At 31.7% G+C, this 21851-nt stretch overlaps 1 protein-coding gene across 1 annotated transcript in view; it reads left to right on the forward strand.

Moving 5' to 3' along the window:
• Positions 1-12290: 12290 nt before the first annotated feature.
• LOC125055559 overlaps positions 12291-21851 on the forward strand; it is a 38544-nt gene continuing 28983 nt past the window's right edge. The window contains exons 1-14 of the mRNA XM_047658019.1: positions 12291-12337; positions 13028-13175; positions 13809-14055; positions 14672-14775; positions 15087-15262; positions 15404-15473; positions 16032-16163; positions 16767-16977; positions 17710-17888; positions 18269-18346; positions 18848-18955; positions 19609-19750; positions 20211-20353; positions 20562-20735. Coding sequence (XP_047513975.1) covers positions 12291-12337; positions 13028-13175; positions 13809-14055; positions 14672-14775; positions 15087-15262; positions 15404-15473; positions 16032-16163; positions 16767-16977; positions 17710-17888; positions 18269-18346; positions 18848-18955; positions 19609-19750; positions 20211-20353; positions 20562-20735 — 1959 coding nt within the window. The remainder of the gene's footprint in view (positions 12338-13027; positions 13176-13808; positions 14056-14671; positions 14776-15086; positions 15263-15403; positions 15474-16031; positions 16164-16766; positions 16978-17709; positions 17889-18268; positions 18347-18847; positions 18956-19608; positions 19751-20210; positions 20354-20561; positions 20736-21851) is intronic.

A 21851-nucleotide genomic window follows, 5' to 3' on the forward strand; every position in this document is an offset into this window, starting at 1 on the left:
ATGAGACAACAGCAATGTTTTATTAAATGGTTTTAATAAACCACGTAATTTATTGTTAAAATTAAGTTTATTTAATTAAAAAAAATTCATTAATAAAATTGTTCGTCACATTGATTAACGGGGCCGTACTTAAATAATGAAAATATTTTGACTCAAATATTGTAAAAAACCGTCAACGTTAGTTAGTTAAGTTATTAAACAAATGGGAAAGTTTGAAAAAGAAGCACATACAAAGAGGCTATAGTTGTTCGTATAGACGCTTAGCTTGGTTTAGTATTTTTAGTACTTAGTAAAACTTATATAACGTATCTACATATTTACGAACCGCAGAATTGGCTAAGGCCCGTATAGTTAAAGGAATCTCAAGTCACAATCTCCGCTATCGAGCGCTGTCAAATATGTCAAGATTTGCAAGCTCTACGTTTGACTGACGTTCTAGAATACAGACCCGAGAGGCTTACCCTAATCTCAATTCTTAAAAGGCCGGCAACGAACTCGCGGGCCTGGTATTGACAGTGAGAATGGGCGGCGGTAACACTTAACATCAGGTGAGCCTAGTTGGCCCCTGTTGTATAAAAAGGGTGCGTGTACTTATGTACGCGCGTAAGAAGTTATACTTCTTTGGCATTATTAAAAATAGGTTTTGATTGCATGCAAATAATTAATTACAATGAAAAAGTGATATATATGAAAAAGTGATATATATGATAATATAAATTCTATTATTATTCGAATGTTGTTTTTCAATTGTGTCCAATGCCGTAGCATCCTCCGTGGGCAACTTCATTCTGTTAATTTTGTGTCACGGTGCATCGTAAAATGTCACTCTCATCAATTTTTCACAACGCGCCTAAAGAAGTATAACTTCAAAAATTGTTAAAAACTTTCTCTACCCAGAGAATAATATTTATATCATATAGCAGCTAAAGCACGCCTTTCCGTATTTGCAGAGACCAGCTGATTATCTGTGTCCGCAAAACGTCTAAAATTTAATATTGGCATTTGAGTAATGCAACCAAAGATAAGAGAGGATAACTCGCCTAAGTGCATTAAACTTTCAGCGTTGTCGTTAAAATTTCAAGTACCAACTGTAGAGGATTTAACGAACGACTAATTGACTAACTCGTGTGGTTCGAGATAAGATTAAGTGGCCTGTGACTAGAGTTACAGTTAATCCTTAACTAATCTCAAACCTAATGTTCCGTCTCTGATGGAGCTCTATTAGTGGCCATAACTATAGTATATTGCAGCCTATGCGATAATAACTTTTATCTATTTCTCATTCGATATACTTAAAAAAAGTGCGTGCGTACAAAGTACACATGTCAGAATTGAAACTTCTTTGCCGAAGTAATTTTTAAGTCTTGTTCATATTCATACAAATGTAAAAAATTCCATAACTTAGAGGGAGGAAAAAAGGAAGATATGTTATTAATTTAATTTAATTGTCATTAAGATATTAAAAGTGTCAAAAATTATTAGAAATAATAAATTTAATATTTTAAATTTATTTCTTCGATAATAAAAATTCGTGATTTACAATTTGAAAATTATTTTGCATAAAATATAAAATGCTAATATTTCATAAATTCTCTACGAAATTTTAATTTTAATAATAGAATTTCTATAAGGTAATTCGCACTTCTCACTCTCTCTCAATCGGTCTCAATCGCTCTCTCCCTTTTCTTCGACAAAAACGCTATCTTCGTGACGTATCCGTAAAATTTTACCCTCATGCATTTTAATTATGTATTGATAAATATATAGTCATCACATTCCTGACATTAAAATTAAGATGAAGTAAACTGTTCAGGGAGGTGAGGTTAATGTAAATGCAACGTAAAACATAAGTTTTGGGTGCCTTTGCTTAGGTCACGGATTGTGTAAACTCAAAATATCAGAGATGTGAGAAAAACGATTTGGCGCTACGTTAGATTCTGATTGGTCTAACGGACGTAAAAACATGACGTATCGTGTTAACGCGTATTAGACTAGATATGATTTTTTGTCTTTCTCTCACCTCTGTTATTTCGAGTTTGCACCATCCGAGACCATAGCAAAAGCACCCGAAATTTAGGACATTTTATTATGTTGGACATCGGAGGTCTAAAAAAACGAGTTCTTTAAACTATTTTAATTAATATAAAACTTATAATTTAATTACAAGGTGTGGAACCTCGATGCTGCACACGTTTGGTTTCTTACATGTTTAGATTATATTTTAATTCCAAGTAACTTATGCTTAAGTATCCCACGTTCTTTAATACGCCGAGTATGCACAATTTGACACCGTGGTTCTGAGCTACACAACAAGTTTCAAAATAAAGAATGCTGTATGCTACCTTTCACGTGTACGTAAATTTAAATTTTCTATTATTTTATTGTTCGAATATTTTTTGTATATGGAGTCACTAGTCTAATTTGATCAAGGTACTCTAAGTATGTTCGTAACTAGGTTAAGTGTAACACAATCCGATACTAATGGCCTGTGAGTAGCGTATTGCGTTACAAAGTCGACACTATTCTCGGCGATAACTCAATCACGGATTTTTCTCTTCTATATCCTGCTACGTGACTAGGTGATGGCAATCGTAGGGACTATATACACTTTATCGCTATTTTTTATATCTATCTTAAGTGCAATTTGGATTAAGAAAACACAAAAATAACTGGTAGATTCTAGATTGTTGACCTGGCTATGTAAATTAGAAATATTGTAACCAGCCCTGCGATTCTGTAACTCACTTCACGAACTCACACAGCGGTTTTCGCATCGGCGGTCGCTCTCAAATCAGTCGTGAAGCAGTCATTTTATGATTTGGCATTCTGATAAACAATAAAGTACAAGCTCCCACCTTTTCAGAATGCCAAATCATAAAATGACTGCTTCACGACTGATTTGAGAGCGACCGCCGATGCGAAAACCGCTGTGTGAGTTCGTGAAGTGAGTTACAGAATCGCAGGGCTGGAGTTCTTGGTTTATATTTCCCGCGAATTATTTGGCGCAAAAAAATTGGACGCCTACCGTAAAAGCCCATAAATGTGTCTGGTATGTGGTCTATTGAATGTTTAAGTTGTTGGTGTACATTAAAATTAATAAATTAATTCGCAAAAGTTATTGTTATTTTGTGTGTTTATGTGTGTGTTTTTTTGGATGTAATATAATATGATAATATGTCTAATGTCTATGTCTAAAGTGAGTACTTTTATGCGAAAAGAGAGATAGTTGTTTTAGTTGATATAGTGTAATAGAACTTATTAAATTATTATAAACTAGCTGACCTGGCTAACTTCGTTCCGCCCTACAACCTTATAATATCGTTGTTACTTCAATTTACCTTATTTTAGGATTTCATTAATGTTAAGTATTACATTAATACAACTCTTTTGCAAATACAGAAATGTTTTATTGCTTGCCATTGCGAAAGAAGAATGGCAGTTTTACACATTAGACATCTTCTCTCTAGCGTCAATATGGCGATACTGCATGTTAAGCACTTTCTGATATCCAACATCTTTTGATCAGGATTAAAGCATGGTTATGCATCTCCTCATTCACCTCAAGATCGGAATTTCTTGAACTGACACGAATTCGACGTAAAATGATGCGTAGTTTTGTCAACAGATGGCACCATATGGTTTTTGCATTCGTAAAATTAATTAATTAATTAATTGTTATTCGGTAACTTATCCGATATTTTATTGCTTATTCTGCTATTCGGGACGGAAACAAATCCAACAAATCAAAAACCATGGCAATCGGTCCAGCCGTTCTCGAGTTATAAGTGTTGTAACAAACACGACTTTCTTTTATATACAGGGTGGCCAAAAAGTCGTGGATCAAACGCAAATAGGAGATAGATGAGGTCATCAGCGGCAAAAAATTGTTCTACGGGAGGTCTCTAAGATCAACCCCTGCAGAGTTATGATTTATTTTGGTTTTTATATGAAAATTGACTTTTTTTTACTAATTCTTCTTAAAATTCGAAAAAATCTACATCCTGTATCTTTTTCATAATATCCACTAGATTGGTACTGATGAGTTCTTGCGTTAGACATACTATTTATAGTTGTTTATTGAGTGTATTCAAGATAATATTAAGTGATACGATATAAATTTTTTTCAAATCATAAATTTTTCTTTACTTTGGACCCCACTGTGAAAAAAAAATAACTCCACCGAAAAGTGTCCCTGTACTACAAGTTTTGGCGCATTTAATAGGGATTCTGAAAAGGTATTACACGTGGCCATGAGTCGCTCTAATATCTTTCTAGGAAGAATTACAAACAACGATTGTGAAATAATAATTGTATTAAAACAATTATTTCTCAATGGTTGTTTGTAGGAAACAAAATATTTTACAATAAAATATGCTCAAAATTCCTGACTCTGACCATAATTCTTAATCTGCACCGTCTAATCAAATTCCTACATAACCCTCCAGCCATAGTCCAATTTTTTGAATCTAGTCCGATTCACACAGTACTGGTCACAGGTAGGTAAATAATCTATCATAAGGCCGAATCGTTGTTGTTTTTTCGTCCTAGAAAGGTATTTAAGCGACTCATGGCCATGTGTAATACCTTTTCAGAATCCATATTAAATGCGCCAAAACTTCTAATACAGGGTCACTTTTCGGTAGAGTAATTTTTTTTCACAGTGGGGTCCGAAATAAACAAAAAGTTTTGATTTGAAAAAAATTTACATCGTATAACTTAATATTATCTTCAATACACTCAATAAACAACTATAAATAGTATGTCTAACGCAAGAACTCATAAGTACCAATCTAGTGGATATTATGAAAAAGATACAGGATGTAGATTCTTTCGAATTTTAATAAGAATTAGTAAAAAAAGTCAAATTTCATATAAAAACCAAAATAAATCATAACTCTGCAGGGGTTGACCTTGGAGACCTCCCGTAAAACAATTTTTTGCCGCTGATGACCTCATCTATCCCCTATTTGCGTTTGATCCACGACTTTTTGGCCACCCTGTATATAGATGTTTAGTAGTGACACTAAACCCACTGGCTCATTCATAACAGACTAACAGACATTAAATTTTCAAACCTTTATTTACATCACTAATAAGTTATTTATTATCAATATTAAACTGTACTATCGCAAAAGCGTACTTCCCAAATCCAACTACGAAACTGAACAAGCAAAGCAAAGCAAACAGGTTGAAGGTACAAAATTTCGTTAACTAAGCATTAAAATAACAACATTTTACAACAGAATAACAAATTGTTGTATGTAACCTACTTTACTTAATAAAACCTACACCTCGTCCGTATATTTGCGATTAAGTTATACGAATCCCAACAAGCTTTCGCTGCTATTTTCCTTTCCCATTGTCGACGAAGAGTCCTTAGTTATGTTCATTGTGAGCTCACAAAGGCGTTGCCGTGTTTGCACCTGACTTTCATTGTTCGGTCCAGTAAACAAACTATGAACAACGGTAAATGATGAACAAATCAGTTTTATTAATTGGGACTAAATGCAGGCATAAGTCAACAAAAGACTTGTTTTTATTTGAATCATCTTTTGCCCTTGTTAAGAATTTACTTATTTATTAACACTTCGTTGCATATACATTAATATAGTACAATTGACATAATTAAATAAAAAGGAGAGCAACTGGCGGCCTTATCGCTTTCGAGCGATCTCTTCCAGGCAACCACTGTGAGAAAAGAAAAAAAAAGTATTAAATTACATAAGGTAGGCAAGAATTGCAAAAATACATTATTTCCTTTACATAAATTTCTTTATTATTACTGCTTCTATTATATGTCTAGTTCCGATATTACAATATTGGAAGAATTTAAATTTATACAAAAAGTAGTGCAAGAGAATTTAATATGAGATATATGAATATTTAAAACATTTTAAAAATGGAAAGCTGTAAAATGTAAAAAGCTTTACCCGAAATAAAACGTTTAAAAATCCCATAAAGTAGTAAAATAAATCCGAATCTATGCGTATTAATTTATGAGTAGAGCTCGGGCAGAGATTATGCAGATTCACATTAAAATTTATAGCTCTGCCTCTCTCAACGTCTCTGATAATATATAATTAAACACAGTGAACACTGAATGAAAAATATTTGAATGTAATATTTATTAATTATTTTACAAATTAAATTATTTTGATTCAAATATGCACTCTATGAATAATTAAAAATAAATCATAGTATAAAATAATACGTTTCTCAGTAATATATTTATTCGAGGTTAAAATCGAAAGAAACCTTCTGGTCGGTATATAGTGTTTTTTCATAGAATTATAAATTATACAACTGTATTTATATAAAGTATTATTATTATTGCGGTATTATTATTATTATTATTTTTATTGGAACTTAAGTTCCAATCGAATGTTCAAGTATATATGACAAATATGTACGGTGAATATAATATTTACAAACAAAAAAAAAAATGTTACATTTCCAAAAAAGAGCCTAATGTAGATTATTACCGTAATTTTGATTTTACATTATAAGTCAATATTTTTATTATCTAACTTTAATAACACACAAATATATAGTATTTACAATATTCTTAATCTACATTGTAATTATAATAATTATTATGAAATTAGGTCTGTCATTTAGTTCATTATTATTATTCCATGTTATTTAAAATATGAATAAATATATTATAATTATGGCAGTATACCACAAAGAGAACGTAGTGACAAGGATACAAAAAGGTTTGCCGATGTAAAAAAGTATGAATGAAAACCCGCTTACGATTACGATATATAAGGCAACCGTGTGTATCCCTTGTCGTACATTTCTGGACCAAATCTAAGACGTAATAGAAAATGGATGAGTCAAAAGTACCCATAACCGACGAGTTTGGTTGGTGAATGTCATGAAAGTGGATGAACCGAGAGAAGGTATGTCAGGACTGTAGCAAGCGGAGTTCCGTGGTCTCCACCTACCCCATCGGGAAAAAAGCGTGAGTATATAAATACATAAATAAAATTATAACATAATTGGTATCAGTTTGTTTCGCAATTTTCGCTGAATACTGCCATACGCATATGTTAATTATTATTCTGTACTTGGTTCCGATGAGACTTGACATACATTGTGAAGTAATCCTGTGCCACTGTTAGGCTGGGTGTACATACTACAGGAGTGAATAATAAAAACAAGGTTGCAGGTTTTCAATATAATTAAAAAACCTAGGGGTGGAAATATATTAACAATATAATAGGTCAGTAGAATCGCTAGTTTAATCACAGATACCTGACACCACACGTCTTTCCGTTTGAACAATGTAAACACAAATGAAACGCGTTTTGTCTTTTGTTTTACTTTGACTTTTTTGTACCTTTTTCAATCATTAGTATAAAATATTTCTAAGCTTTTGAAAATAGCCCCTTTATATTTTCTGTAGAACATTCCCTACTCTCAAGTTGAAGATAAGGCAGTAGTAATACCAGTCTTGTGTTTCTTGTTATTTTATGTGTGTGCATAAGGAAAATATGAGTTTAACGATCAATTGCAACTAGGGGTTAGATGGGGTCATCAGCTGCAAAAAATTGTTCTACGGGAGGTCCTTCAGCTCAACCCCTGCAGAGTTAAAATACTAATTCGTAGTAAAATTCGAAAAAATTTACACCTGTATCTTTTTCATAATATCCACTAGATTGGTACTGATGAGTTCTTGCATTAGGTTGCTATTTATGGTTGTTTATTGGGTGTATTAAAGATAATATTTTATTAAGTTATCCGATGTAAAATTTTCTCAAATCATAAATTTTTGTTTACTTCGGACCGCACTGTGAAAAAAAACTACTCTACCGAAAAGTGACCCTGTATTACAAGTTTTGGCGCATTTAATAGGGATTTTGAAAAGATATTACACATGGGCATAAGTGGCTCTAATATCTTTCTTAGAACAATTTTTGCAGTTTTTGCAGCCGATGATCCCATCTAACCCCTATTTGCGTTTGATCCACGACTCTTTGGCCACCCTGTATAGTTGATAATTAGATTTATATAAAACCCTGTCATGTGTACCGAGTTTTAGTCTCGCAACATCACAAGGCCATTATGCTGACTCCTCATTCTAATAGTTCCCTTATAAAGAACTTTGAAACGAGCCTCTGTGTGACGTCACGGCGCTAATTAGAAGCGAAGTACAAAGCACCACCTTCACATCGCACGATACATTTTTACAGAAAATGCTGTCGCTTCCTGTGTTTTGTTACGTAAGTACTCTGTAAGGGACACAGTGGGATTAATCTTATACAATAATAAATTCAGTTTTAATATTTTTCCTATCTCATTGGATTAAAAGGAATTATTAATAATGCTACGATAATAGCACTTTCTTTTAAACACGTTACTCAAAATTTAAATTAGGTATTTCCAATATGACTTAGGGCCCTATAAGAAGCGTACCGACCAGTGAAACGGACGGCTACGCACTCGATTTTTAGGTATTTCGACTCAAAAATTCGCTACTTACCAGAGCAACAATATGTAAGTTTTATTTATAAGATACCGGCGAACTTCGTACCGCCCAACAGACAAAGAATGACATGTTACAGATTAGCTGAAATTAATTTATGATTTTATGAATGTAATACAGTAAATACAAAATTAATATTATTAAGATAACCCAAAATTATTTTTTTTTGATATATTTTCCTTAGTTACACAAAATAAGTTCTGAACGCACTCATAAATATTTGACATCCAATATAATAGTCAATCCTTTTTCAATACTCAGAGTATTCAATTATTTATAAATCTATAATAAGCCATTATCCTAATAATGTGGATATATCTTGTCGATTCGAAACCTTTGTTTCAATACGTACACGTATTACGATCTTTAATTTGAGTTTACCGTATCGACGCGATGAACATTAAATATTTGACAGGTACGAAACCAATTAACATTTTGTATTGGATCTTTTTTTCTTTCTCTTTGTTTTTTCGACAATTATCCAATGTTTTTAATAGTTACTCTGCTATTTCGACAAAATCAATAAATAAAAGGATCTCCACCATTAAGTTGTGGAATAGGCCATACGATTGGCTACCTCCCTATCATCTTTTAGAACTCTTCTGCATAAATATTTCTTAACCTTATTCTATCCTGATGAATCGTGACTTGTGTAATTATTGTATTTCCTTTTCTTTTGTATTGCATCGCCATTCTGTGAGATTAGCTTTTTAGTTTGTTTTATTAATATTTTTTTTGTACTACTTTAGAATAAGGTTCTATAATTTTTTTTAATATAACATTTGGTTATGCTCTTCATGCACTTTACTCATCATATTTCTTTTTTTTTTTTAGTTTTTCTTAGGGTTGCCTGGAAGAGATCGCTTGTTAGCGATAAGGCCGCCCTTTGCATCCCTTATAATTTGTATATATTGTTTTATTTGTTTTTTTTAATGCAACGAAGTGTGAATAAATAAATAAATAAAAAACCATGAATATCGGTTGTTGTGTGTTCGAACAAACCCGACTTTGTTCTGTATAGTATGAAGATTAGTATCTTATTACGGCAAGCAATATTCTGGAAAACAAATTTAGTTCGTGTGTATCACTCACTTACTTTATAACTTTGTACAATATGAGCTGCCTTTGAAACTGCACTCGGTTTTGTAGATTTTAATTTCCGGATTTTTCTTTAAAGTGGTATTCGTATAAATTACTGAGACACAAAAATTTAAAATAGTTATCGAAACCTAACTATTAAGGAAAAGCCGAACACATAAAAAGATGTAGGTTTCCTTACAAAATATACATATATTGCTCATAATTGTAATTATTTTTTACATATCCTTATCCTTATATTCTATATTCGACAAAGTTGTCGAATATAGAATATAAGGATATATTTACCAAACGCAAACAAAATAAATTTATTCATTTAGGTAACCAAGTACACTTATGAACGTCAACAGAAAAGATGTTAATTTGATTCTAAATTTACAAAATCTACCCACCTAGGTATAAGTTATAAAAAGTCTACATATATATTATATAATGAGTGATACCAAAACTGTCTTCTCAATTTTATTATTTTACTAACCAAAATGCACAGCTTGAAATTCTGAAATTACATGTAATATAGCATATGTAATGTAATAGTATGTTCAAGAACATTCTATAAATTAAGGCATAAATATACGAACAAACTTCGATGCCAATTTTAATTATAAATACCCAACAAACGATTAATACTTGGGGGAAGGATATTCGTTGATCTTTAATCTTCATATTACATGAGCGCAGGGTTCGCGGGATTTCACAAAAATAACGTTTGGAAATGAATTCCTCCACACGCCTCGCTCTGAATAAATTATTCTTAGTTTTCTGTTTAAATTAAAATAAAGTACCGTTTATAATTCATTTATGGTATTAGTGAGAACCTATTAGATTTTTTCAGGACCAGAGTGTTTTCATAGGTTTTACAGGATTTGCGCTGGGTGGGTACAATCAAAAAGTTTTTTATATTTAGTTTTATATTTCTATGTAAATTTTTTTTTCATTCTTTCTTACATATTTTTTGGTTGTGTCCCTCTTTCCAGAATAATGCTGACGCTACCATAAAGTGGTCAAATCGTTATGTGAATAATGCAATAATTTCGGGTTAATTAAGTCTAAAATAAGTATCTGAAATGACAATATTTTTCTACAGAAACAGTACCCTAAGCAAATATCTCTCAAATCTATTGAGTTTTTAATCAAACACTTTAAACCCTCGCGGCGAAAAAATGAAACAGACTCATTTGATAATGAAAATCGATTGTCTTTTGTATTTTGTTGGGGCCAGCATTTCCGTATATATCAATGAAGCAAGAATATAATCAATGAAGATTTTTCACTACTAGATAATCCGTACAAGCTAAAGGTCCATACGACCTTTGATAATTGCACTATACAAATATAGATTGTGCATGAACTAAACCAGTATTTATTTTTGATAAAGAATTTCCTCCTTTGACTTTTCTTAAGTGTGTTCTAGTAACTAGTAGAACTTAATTTAAAGTATTTTTAATTTAAGATTATTTAACTTAAAATGTAATTTAACTTGGCATTTCAATCTTGACTTGTGAATCTAACAACTGACGCAAAACAAAAGGCTCTTTAGACAAAATATTATCGCGAGAACTTAAAGGATATGTATTTAGATTTTTATATAAACAAAACTGGCATTTCATACAAAACACATTGTCTGAGAATATATTAAGTAGGAACTTAATATATTCTAGTAGAGTAGAAGAGTATTTACAGAACAAATCAATCGAAGAAGACCTATCACACGTCCTTCGCGTCCAAGCACCCAAAAGCTAAAAGAATCAATTATGGTAGCACGCAATGTCAGGTCCCGTCAAAATTAATGATACAAAATAAATTATGTTAATAATTTAGGTTTGCCTTATACGCAGTATTTGTTTGCACACAATTTATTATAAGTAATTAAAATTAGTTTTAAAAATAGAAGTGGGTCGTTACTGAAGAGATTTATTAATCTCTTTCCAATGAACATAAGTGGTCGTCGCGTAATGGTTCTATTCAGTAGTTTTTCGCAGAATCACCGCTCAACGATTTTTCTCCTTTAAAGTTTTTTGGTTTTATTTGAGTGGATTCGCCTCGTCGGTTACTCTGTTCTAGAGAGTTTAACTATTGGGTTACAAGCGATTCTGCTGAGTTATGCTCGCCATAAATTCTAGAAATTCCGACACAGTAATTGTCTTCAAATTGCAAACGAGATTTACGTTAAATTATGTATCTTCTTTTTTTTTTACGAATGTCAATTGACTTTGTTTATTTTTGCGTGAGAAGGGGTTTAGATGAAAATTATAATCATTCTAGTAAGTGAATGAATATGTAACTAAACAATTGTGTAAGTAGTTTGATAGTAAACAATTAAAATAAAATTGTGAGAACATTCAAGGATTACATACACGGGTTGTTTACTAAAGGAATTACGGCAATTGACGATTTAAGTGAAAAAAAAAAAACCAATAGTGACATTTTAATTGTAAACACTCACTCAAATACTTATTTTGACCAAAAAATCAAGCTATAGGTATATTATTTACATATATGTAGTTGACATTATCTTTAATAGCTAGGTCGCCTTGATTATACGCCATTGCTTGTTCATTTAACATGACTTATACTGTGGCATTTTTATTTTGATGTTTACAGAATACTCGAACAAAATTAAATACAAGTAAAAAATATCAAGATGGCTACGTCTTTAAGATTAGCATTTAGAAGTGTTTCTTAACAAATATTGTCTAAAATGTTGAGAAGTGTTAGCGAACCTTCCCTTGGAACGATTGGTACTGGGTTAGTGCTGAAGTTCTTTAACTATTTTACTTATATCCTTAAATTAATGATTTTTTCGTTCTGTATTACTTTTGCGTTTAGTTCGTTCTGTACTAATGTTCCATATATAATAATAAAAAGCTGTGGTCACTTGGCTTACACCTATGTGCATTGTTTTCTTTCACTAACATTTCATTCTACTAACATAGATCTTAAGAAACTATTGTTACTAACTCACTAATCAATCAATGGACTGTATTTGTCTGATTAATAAAATTATTATTATTATTATTGTGCAGTGTACCAGGATCATGAACCGATTACGAGTTACCAAACATAATGATAATAATGTATTGCAATAAACACGGACTACAATAACGTATCCCAGGCTCCTGATATAGTGAGAACTGTATTTCAGGAGCCCGTGACTGTGGGCATATCACTTATACCAAAGATTAGATAAATATGAATGAAAGGGTTACGTTGGGACCGCAAGTATATAGCGGTTAAACATTATGCGATAATGTATAATGTGAAATAAAATTCAAGCTTAAGCAGGAAACGCTGTTTCTAGTACATAAGTAAAAAGTCATCTCTTCTTCTGTATACTCCTCTATCTAGGAGTTTTGTAGTTGTCAGGGAAACGCCCAGGATACAGATAGAAAGACAGAACACTGTTAAATGATTTGGTTCATAATGGTAAATTTTTAGTACAATTGCGACTATTGCAACACACGCGAGTAGAGTAAATTTGCCTAAAAATAAAATAAGGACATGGAGAGGGCAATTTCTATGGGAAAGAAAACTGGGAGGTATTACTAAAGCTGTTATGTTGCTGTCTTGGAATTTAAAATGGCAAGTACGTACGGGACTAATACACATATGAGATTGAGACATTGCTTAAGACAGGGCCGGATAGGTCAGAACTATGTAATTTCCAATATATACCGACAGCCGATGTCAATAATGAGTTTTTTTTATATTAAGAGAATTACATCGAACTTGCATACAAAAACATCGGGTTCAATATTGCTGTCACTGTTAGACGATACAACGTACGGTCGCAGGTCTAAGTTTTGAAGGAGGATACGAAACCGATATTACACTCAGATCGTCATAGTCGTAGAATAGTGACGGATCTGATAAATAGTAAACTGTACAGGGCAGCCATTTCAAAATAATATAATCATGTTAGTTTTTGTCATAACTATTTTAATTCAGATTCTGTTATTATGAAAATTGGCATATAAGCAAACAAAAGGGTTTGTTTTGAAACCAAATAAAAACAATAACATTAAATTTTCTAGAAAAATCACATGTTTCTATCAAATCCGTCACATTACTGTAATTTGAAATTTAAAACAGATTGAATTTTTTTCAAATCCGACATTGTTCTACGACCATGACGAGATATTTTGTTCGCACTATTTCCCAAAAAATTCTTAAAACTGTTGCTATTTGTAGCTGTTATTAGGTCAAAATGATTTTTCAGACTCTGGTGTTGCTAGTGGTAATATACAAATATATAATACATTTTCTTATCGCCTTCTATTTGGATGAAACCTGGCATTATTTGGATTATTTAATAATGTGTGGAGAAATAATATTTTTTATCGACGTAATATTGCATTGTCTGCATTCGTTTTGGCCCGTGTTACGACTTTATATACGCGTTTATCGGAGAAACTATGCGTTACTTGCTTATGATTTCATAACGATTATTCCCATTTCTACATTGTGTAAGTAGTTTTTCATTTATTTATCTAGTTCTGTAGTTATAAAATCAATTGTTAAATAAGGATCAGAAAAATTGAAGTCACTTCAAGCCTCTAAAGCAGTGTTTCCCAACCATTTTTGTGCCAGGCCCCCCTTAGCCTTAGCATCTTATTCCCGCATTATTAGTAACATACATAATATGTAATATTAAAAAAAAATTGTTCACTTAAGAAACTCTTACTATCTCTCTTGTTAAATTATAGGCTTATAAGACACAGTAAGTAATTTTTCCAAACATAATGAAAAACTGAAATTTAAATTCCAAATAATTTTGAGAAATTTTCGAATAGCCTCCCTTGACAATCAAATTGCCCCCCTGTGGGGCGTGGGCCCCACGTTGGGAAACACTGCTCTAAAGGGTCATTAGGATCCGATCAATTTTATCTAAGGGGCCCAAGCATATTTGCAAGGATATTGAGGCCATATAATATAACTTAAATATAATCTGCGTCCAACTGGGAATAGAACTTGATTCCCTAACTGTCGCTGTCCGTTTACAAAACGAGGTTCTTTCCCTTGACAACGTCCGTTAATAAAAATTACCGTTTATCTAATAAACTTACAATTACTGATTTTCAGCAAAAAATACGAATGGTTATGAAAATATATTGCTATGTAATCGATGGATAGAAATATGTCGCATTTATAGAATATTTGTTTATTTCAAGAACTTGAATGACTCTGTGAGTATTGGATTTTTAAATGTTTTTACATACTTTATAAACATGAAAATAGACAATTTTGTTAAAATACGTACTACGGGGTTGTATTGGCTTCTTTCATAGACGTTTCTACACGAATTTTGTAAATGATTGTCTATTTACTATGTTTATAAGACAGTACCGTTTTTTCAATTCTATACAACAATTGCTATATATTGCGTTTTTAGCAGTTTGGATTTCATTGTGTTAAATAAACGATTACGCAAACACTTTATATAATTATTATCTATATTGTTAGTGGATCTAAGTAGAACCGTGGTATTTTATTTCAGATGGGCAGTTCACGAAAGAAATTGTATTTCATAGAACATGCGCTAATAGTAGCATTGGTTTTACACGGTGGCACCTGTATTTGGTATTATCTACACTTGACATCTGCGAGTTCGTTTCCTTCTAATATATTAAAATTTTCATCCGAAATGAACGCTCAGAAGCTGCAATTTAACAGGTAAATCACTCAAATTCTGTTGTAATATTCGAGTATTTTGAATTATGCGTACATGAATATTTTTAGACAGTTCAAAAATATTTTTTTAATTGTTTATTAAGTGTTGCCTGATTATTAATATTATTAAAATTGTTTTTACAGCTACTTAAGTTGTTGGTACTATTGTACGTGTCGCTTGTCCAATTGTATTTTTGGAGATTCATTTCCATTAGTAAGTATAAAATATGTATTTTTTTTATCTACATACAGGCTTTAATGTACTTTTGAATTATTTGCGAGGTGTTCCCATGGGAATTTAAGTGCATGCTCCTATTTCACCGTGCCTCCTGCAGAGGACAAATCTGTGTTTTTAATTTATTTTATTATGATTAATTAACTATTGATTACTTAAGGTGTCATGTGGAACATGGTGTAATGATTGCAGCTCCTTACAAACATTGTGTAAAACAAAAAACTTGGCGATTAAAAAGAGTGGCGGAGAGTTTATTGTCAGTTCTTCTTTTCCGTTCTACGCCCTTGATATGAGAACTAGTAGTAAATGTATAATTAGAAGCATTAAATATATATTTCTTTTTTGATGTTCATAAGTGTACATTATACCTTTTTGAATTTTAATTTTCAAGCAAAATTCCAAACCAATATTATATATTATAAATTATATTCATTATAAATTGGAAAAAAAAAATTGGTTGAACGGTGGATCATACATACACAATATTTAGTCTCTTCGTTTATACGTACATAGATTAAAGAAAGACTATTATTTCAGCATAGCTCGGAAAAATGGCTGACATCCTTTCTAATGCTTTTCGGATATGTGTTCATACGGTATCGATTTATTGGTAGTCTGGCCTGGGAATTTGTTTTGGAGAAATATCGATGGTCTATTTTTGTTGATCAGGTATATTTCCATTAATATATGTATCGTAAAATAATTATAAAGATTTTTGTGTCAATAAAAAATGCGTAATGTGAGGGTCAACATTTTTTATCGACGAAGTACACAAAGCTTTTAATTAAACTATACTTAAATATTTTAACATAAATTGATATAACAAAAAATAATGACTAACCTTAAAATATGTACGTACGTATAGAATACGTACGTATAGAATTTTTAGTTTTTTAAAGCTCCTTTACTGCGCATCACCCATAATATTCAATCTGATAGGACATAAATCAAACCTCAGTTTCAGTATTTTTAATTGTGTAAATTAGATTGTATTTAGATATACCGGCACGTGTTGTTCTTCTTAGACTATGGGGCTTACAGTTGTTAATGCCTGTAGTTTCAGGTTAACTAGTCGAAATCTATTTTTTTTATTTCAAATCCATAACCAAGTAATTCTTTATAATTCACGCTGGTCTATACTTATCTGAATTTATTGTACTTGTTAATTCTATATATAAAAGTATATCTCAAGGCTAGGCTTGAGCCTTTGAAGGACCTTTGTTAGCAACCATTAAGTAGAGGGATAGAGGATATATTATTCTATTGTTTTAGTACCATCAAATGATCCGTTACCTCAAATTTCGTGGAGCGCCTGAGGGCCTAATAGAACAGTCTAAACAATACAAAGAACAGTTGTGGCAGATGAAGGAAGGGGTACTTACGTCGGATCACTTACAAACACTACCCTTTCCTTTTCAAATGGAACTTATCTTTGACATAAATGTCGGTCTTTTTCATGACTCCTTGCTCTTGAGAAACACTGGTAAGCTAAATAATTAATATGAATTATTTATTTGAGACACTTTGTAAAGTACAAAGAATAATTAATAATATTTACAAAAGCAGCGAGCGGCCTATTCGAATGATGTTTTTCACGCAATCACTGTAGGGAAAATAAATAAGTTGAGCGCATGAATTGCTAGCTATTCTGAGCAATTTTGCGTGACAAGCGCGTGGTCAGTTGCCGATGTCAGGAAGCGACTTAATATATAACAAACCTATATTACTTAATACTACTAATGTATAACTACCCTATCTACTATAAATAATAATTAAATCGAGGGAAATAAGCAAATAAAATGAATTTTTAATATCTCCGAAAAACGCTCACACACTTATACACCTCCACACATTGCACAATCCCACATAACTCAAAATATATAAAGTCTTTGTTAATACATAATGTTCATCGTATAATTGGTACATTTTGGCTATATTTTCTTTTGAATTGTAAATATTGTTCATTTTTTTCTGGAGATTATCAACAAACTGTTAAATAAATACTTGGGACAATAAATTCGTAAGTAAGAAATATATTACTTACGAATTTAGAATGAAATGTTTCAGTTATCATTCTTTAACGGATTACCAATCAATTTCTTCGAACCCGAAACAATTTTTATTTGCAAACGGTTCTAGCATCTTCCACACTAAAACTCGCGGTCTTCATTCGCGGTTCAACATTCTCCTTATTATTTCGCAATTACTTCTCTAGATGAAGCCTTCATGCGTCACATGTCGTTACTAATGCGACATGAGTTATATTTGAGCGGTCAATATATCTGGAGTCAAGGTGTGGTGAAGAACGGTATGATTTGTGTCAAACGAGGCGTCATCGAAATGTTATCTGATGAAGATGACGAAAGCCCTATGATAGCATTTAAAGAGGGCACTGTAAGTTTAAAAGCGTTATGTTTTGTATTTTTATGTAGATTTTTTATTCGTAGGAATCGTATCGAGGTAATCACGAAGTACTGCTTTGTCCATAAACCATCAAAAATATATAAAAATAAAACAAACGACGAACGCTCATCATAAATCTTCATTCAAATAATTATAGAAACAAATTTATCATATTACAAACTATATAAGAAGTGGGCTATGTTTAAATTAATAAAGGAATTAACTTTAAATCTTAAAATTTATTAAATTCATTTAAAACACTAAATTTGCATGTATCAATATTTTTATGTAATATTCTTCAGTAAATCTGGCAGTCGTAAATGAATCCAGTGTAAATTTAATTAGAATTTTTATGAGGAATATTTTTATAGGTATTGGGAGAAATAAGCCTTTTTTATTCAATACCATCAAAAGTTTCAGTGAAAGCCGCTACGTACGTTGAACTGCAGGTACGGTACACTTAATATGAAAAGCAAAAACTTTTATGAATATGCAATCAATACTGATATCTGTGGCTTAGTGGTGAATGCATGTCAGGTTTTCCGGGCTCGATTCCCGAAAAGATTCTTTCTGACGATTCTATTTGTATATCGAAATGGTCACAGACACAGAAATGGTTAGCCCTAAGTCTACTCCCAGTGCCCCATGGCCCCATTTGGTAGTGCAGGAAATAAAAATTTATTGCACTGTTAAAAAAAAATTTAGTTTTAAATTTAGGATACAATTTGATTGTCTTGTAAAAAAATGATTGTAAAATTTTATTGAATGAGGAAAGTAGAAAAAAATAATAAAAATTACAGGACTATTTATCATAAAAATAACTTTAGAATAATATTTCTGCTGTAAATTATATTTCATTACAATTAAGTTTTAAAAAAGTGGTATAATTCAACTATTTCAAATATATTTATTCTATTTCGGGTTAGCAAATATCACTTAGTTTCTTCCAGGTTCTGCGTCGAACAGATTTTTTACGAGCAATGACAGACAATCCTCTCATACTTCAGAAAATTCGCGAAAGTGTCGAATTACGACTAAACACTTCCAAATCACGTCAGGTATATAAACAAATTAATCTACATGTTGGTTGTGGCTTCGGCTGGGTATTTAATTTTCAAATTATACTGAAAACAAATGTTGTCTACGTAACTAAGGAAGAATGTAGCATTCTAATGGTGATAAAAACTGAAAGCGGTCGAGCGGTTTTTTGAGTTTATGGCATTCATTCAGTATTTAAATATGACGACGTGGAAAATCCACTAAATTATATGGATGTAAATTCATCATAAATTACTTTTATTATTCAATTATTTATTTATTTAAATTATTGTAATTCATCTCGATATTGTTAATACATGTAAATGGGAAGTCACAGGCTTCTGAAATACAGTTCTCACTTCATCAGGAGCTTGGGATATGTGTTTGTCATGAACGTATTTCTGGAAATAAATAAACAATTATTATTATTCGTTAGAAAATACACATCTTCCATCAATTATATGTGTACTACTTACATTTTAACTCTAATCCTTTTTTTCTTTCTTACCCCATATTAAATCAGTAAAAGCCAATGGGCCCAGCACACTTCCACAGCGTTTAAAACATTTGTATAAAAAGTCCTAGTTCTGCGCGTAAGCAGCCGCTCTAACATATTTCAAATAAATATATTCGTAAACTCAAAGTTCGTGTTGTAAGTTTTAAGTTGTTGTAGGCAGCCATCTTGAAACACGACGAAAACGATTCCCGCCTGATTCGTACTCGATACCGACCTATGAAGGTACTTAAGGATCATTTGTGGGACGTCGGAGAGGAGAACTCGATGTTTATCGATGATTCTCATATGTATTACAGAGGTTCGTTAATATGTAGTCTAAGTTATAAAAGTGCAATTTATATTATTTATTTAATGATAATTGCACTAAGAATTTGCAAAATGAGGAAAAAATAAAAATCTACCGGCGTTTAGATGACTGTTGACAACAATAACTGGACAATAATAACACAGGAATGTTATATATGGCCATTATTTATTCTATGGACCAACCAATAAGTCATAGATGAGACGAAAATCGTATTCATGATAATTGTAAAAAAACTACAAATGTTGACGTCATATGGCAGATAGTGTTGAAAATTCCCAATTTCAAAAAAACTAATTATACTCGTATTACTAGTGACGTCAATTGGAAGGTTAAGTTTTTTTCAGAGTTAAGTTAAATGCAATAAAAAATAAAATTCATAATTCTTAAAATATTTTATTAAAAATATTAAATAATTGAATTACATTTCAACGTATTATTAAATTACATTTAGATGAGAACAATAAAAAGCACAGGAAATTCACAACAGACTACTTAGAGCTTTACAAAGTAACGGGAAATGTCACCACTGTGGACTCCCCCCGACTTTGTCTCAGAGCGAGCTTTCCATGGATATTGGAGCCTGATACTGATTTCGTAATTATCTTTTGTTTATTTATACATCCATTAGCGCTCTGTGTTTTAGTGAGTTACAGAATCGCAAGGCTGTATCTTATGTTCCATAATAACATTTTTTTTTATTTTTACTATTGTAAAAATTTACTATTGAAATATGTACGTACTTTGTATGTATTTAATTTGTCAGCTCTACATTGCCGCTTTAACAAGGCCTTTGTTTTTTTAGACGCATATGTTCGACATAACACATTTCGCTATGGTCCTATACGTTTGCTTCATGTCTCCACACTTAGCCTTGAATTCAGTACAACACGATTGGGAGCGAGTACTGAGTACAATCGTGATTGCGGGATTGTTACTAAACATCTATATACAACTGACGACTGCTATTGTTGAGAAGGTACACTTGGAATGTAGTAGAAGTATTCTTTGCTAGAACGGAATACTCTATCGTAATAGATAACATATAGACCCGCATTTTAATAGTTATATCATCTTTATATTTAGTTCAAGTTTAAAATAGGCGTTGATCGTAGAGGGTAGATGATAATTAAGCGTGGTATGTATTTTTGTATGTTGTGTCATAAAAAAATAAAAACAAAAAAATTGTCTAAAAAATAAAAAATAAATGTTTGGGGTGGACACCCCTTATCACTTAGGGAAAGAAAGATAGTAGCTGATTCTCAGACTTACTGAATATGCATAAAAAAATTCATAAGAATCGGTCAAGCCGTTTCGGAGGAGTATGGGAACGAACATTGTGACCCGAGAATTTTATATATTAGATTATATTTAGTTAGTGAAGCAGAACGTAGTAGCACTTACTCGACAATTTTCTATCCTAATACTCTGAGATGAAAGCCTATGAAATTATTATTCAATTTGAAATACTTTTCAAGATTTTTGCAAGATAACTTTTCAAGTAAAAATATTCTTTGACAGAATAGACTGTTATTAGACTTGGCAGAGAACTTTTCTTTGATTGCATTTTGCAGTTCTATATCATAACTGCGAACCGCTCCGACATAATGTACATTACACATATGTACGAGTATATTCATGTTTACAACCTCTTCTTCATACTTCAACACAGCGATTAGGATGAATCTTGAATCAGTTATTATTAGTCCATTTTTTACAGTAAATAATATACGTCGTAGACCGTGCCTAATAATTTATTTAAATAAAGTAAAGTGGGAAGAAACTTATCATTTTTTGTTTATCATTTCACTGACATTTATTAAGTCATCAAATATACAACCATCCAGATTCAAATTAATTACTAAATTGTGTTTATAATACAATATTCAACGTTCATCGAATGGCCTAACCACTAAATGAGCTAAAACCACGTTTAAATATCAAATGTTATGGAAACACAAATGAGTGGTACAAATACAAAAAATACCTGTAGAAACTATTATTTAATAGATATTTACTTACATACAGAGCAGTGTTGGCCACTTGGCCACTTGGAGGTCGTAGGTTCGATCCCCGGCTGTGCACCAATGGACTT

This window comes from Pieris napi, chromosome 13 (assembly GCF_905475465.1).
Source record: "Pieris napi chromosome 13, ilPieNapi1.2, whole genome shotgun sequence".
Classification (NCBI taxonomy): domain Eukaryota; kingdom Metazoa; phylum Arthropoda; class Insecta; order Lepidoptera; family Pieridae; genus Pieris; species Pieris napi.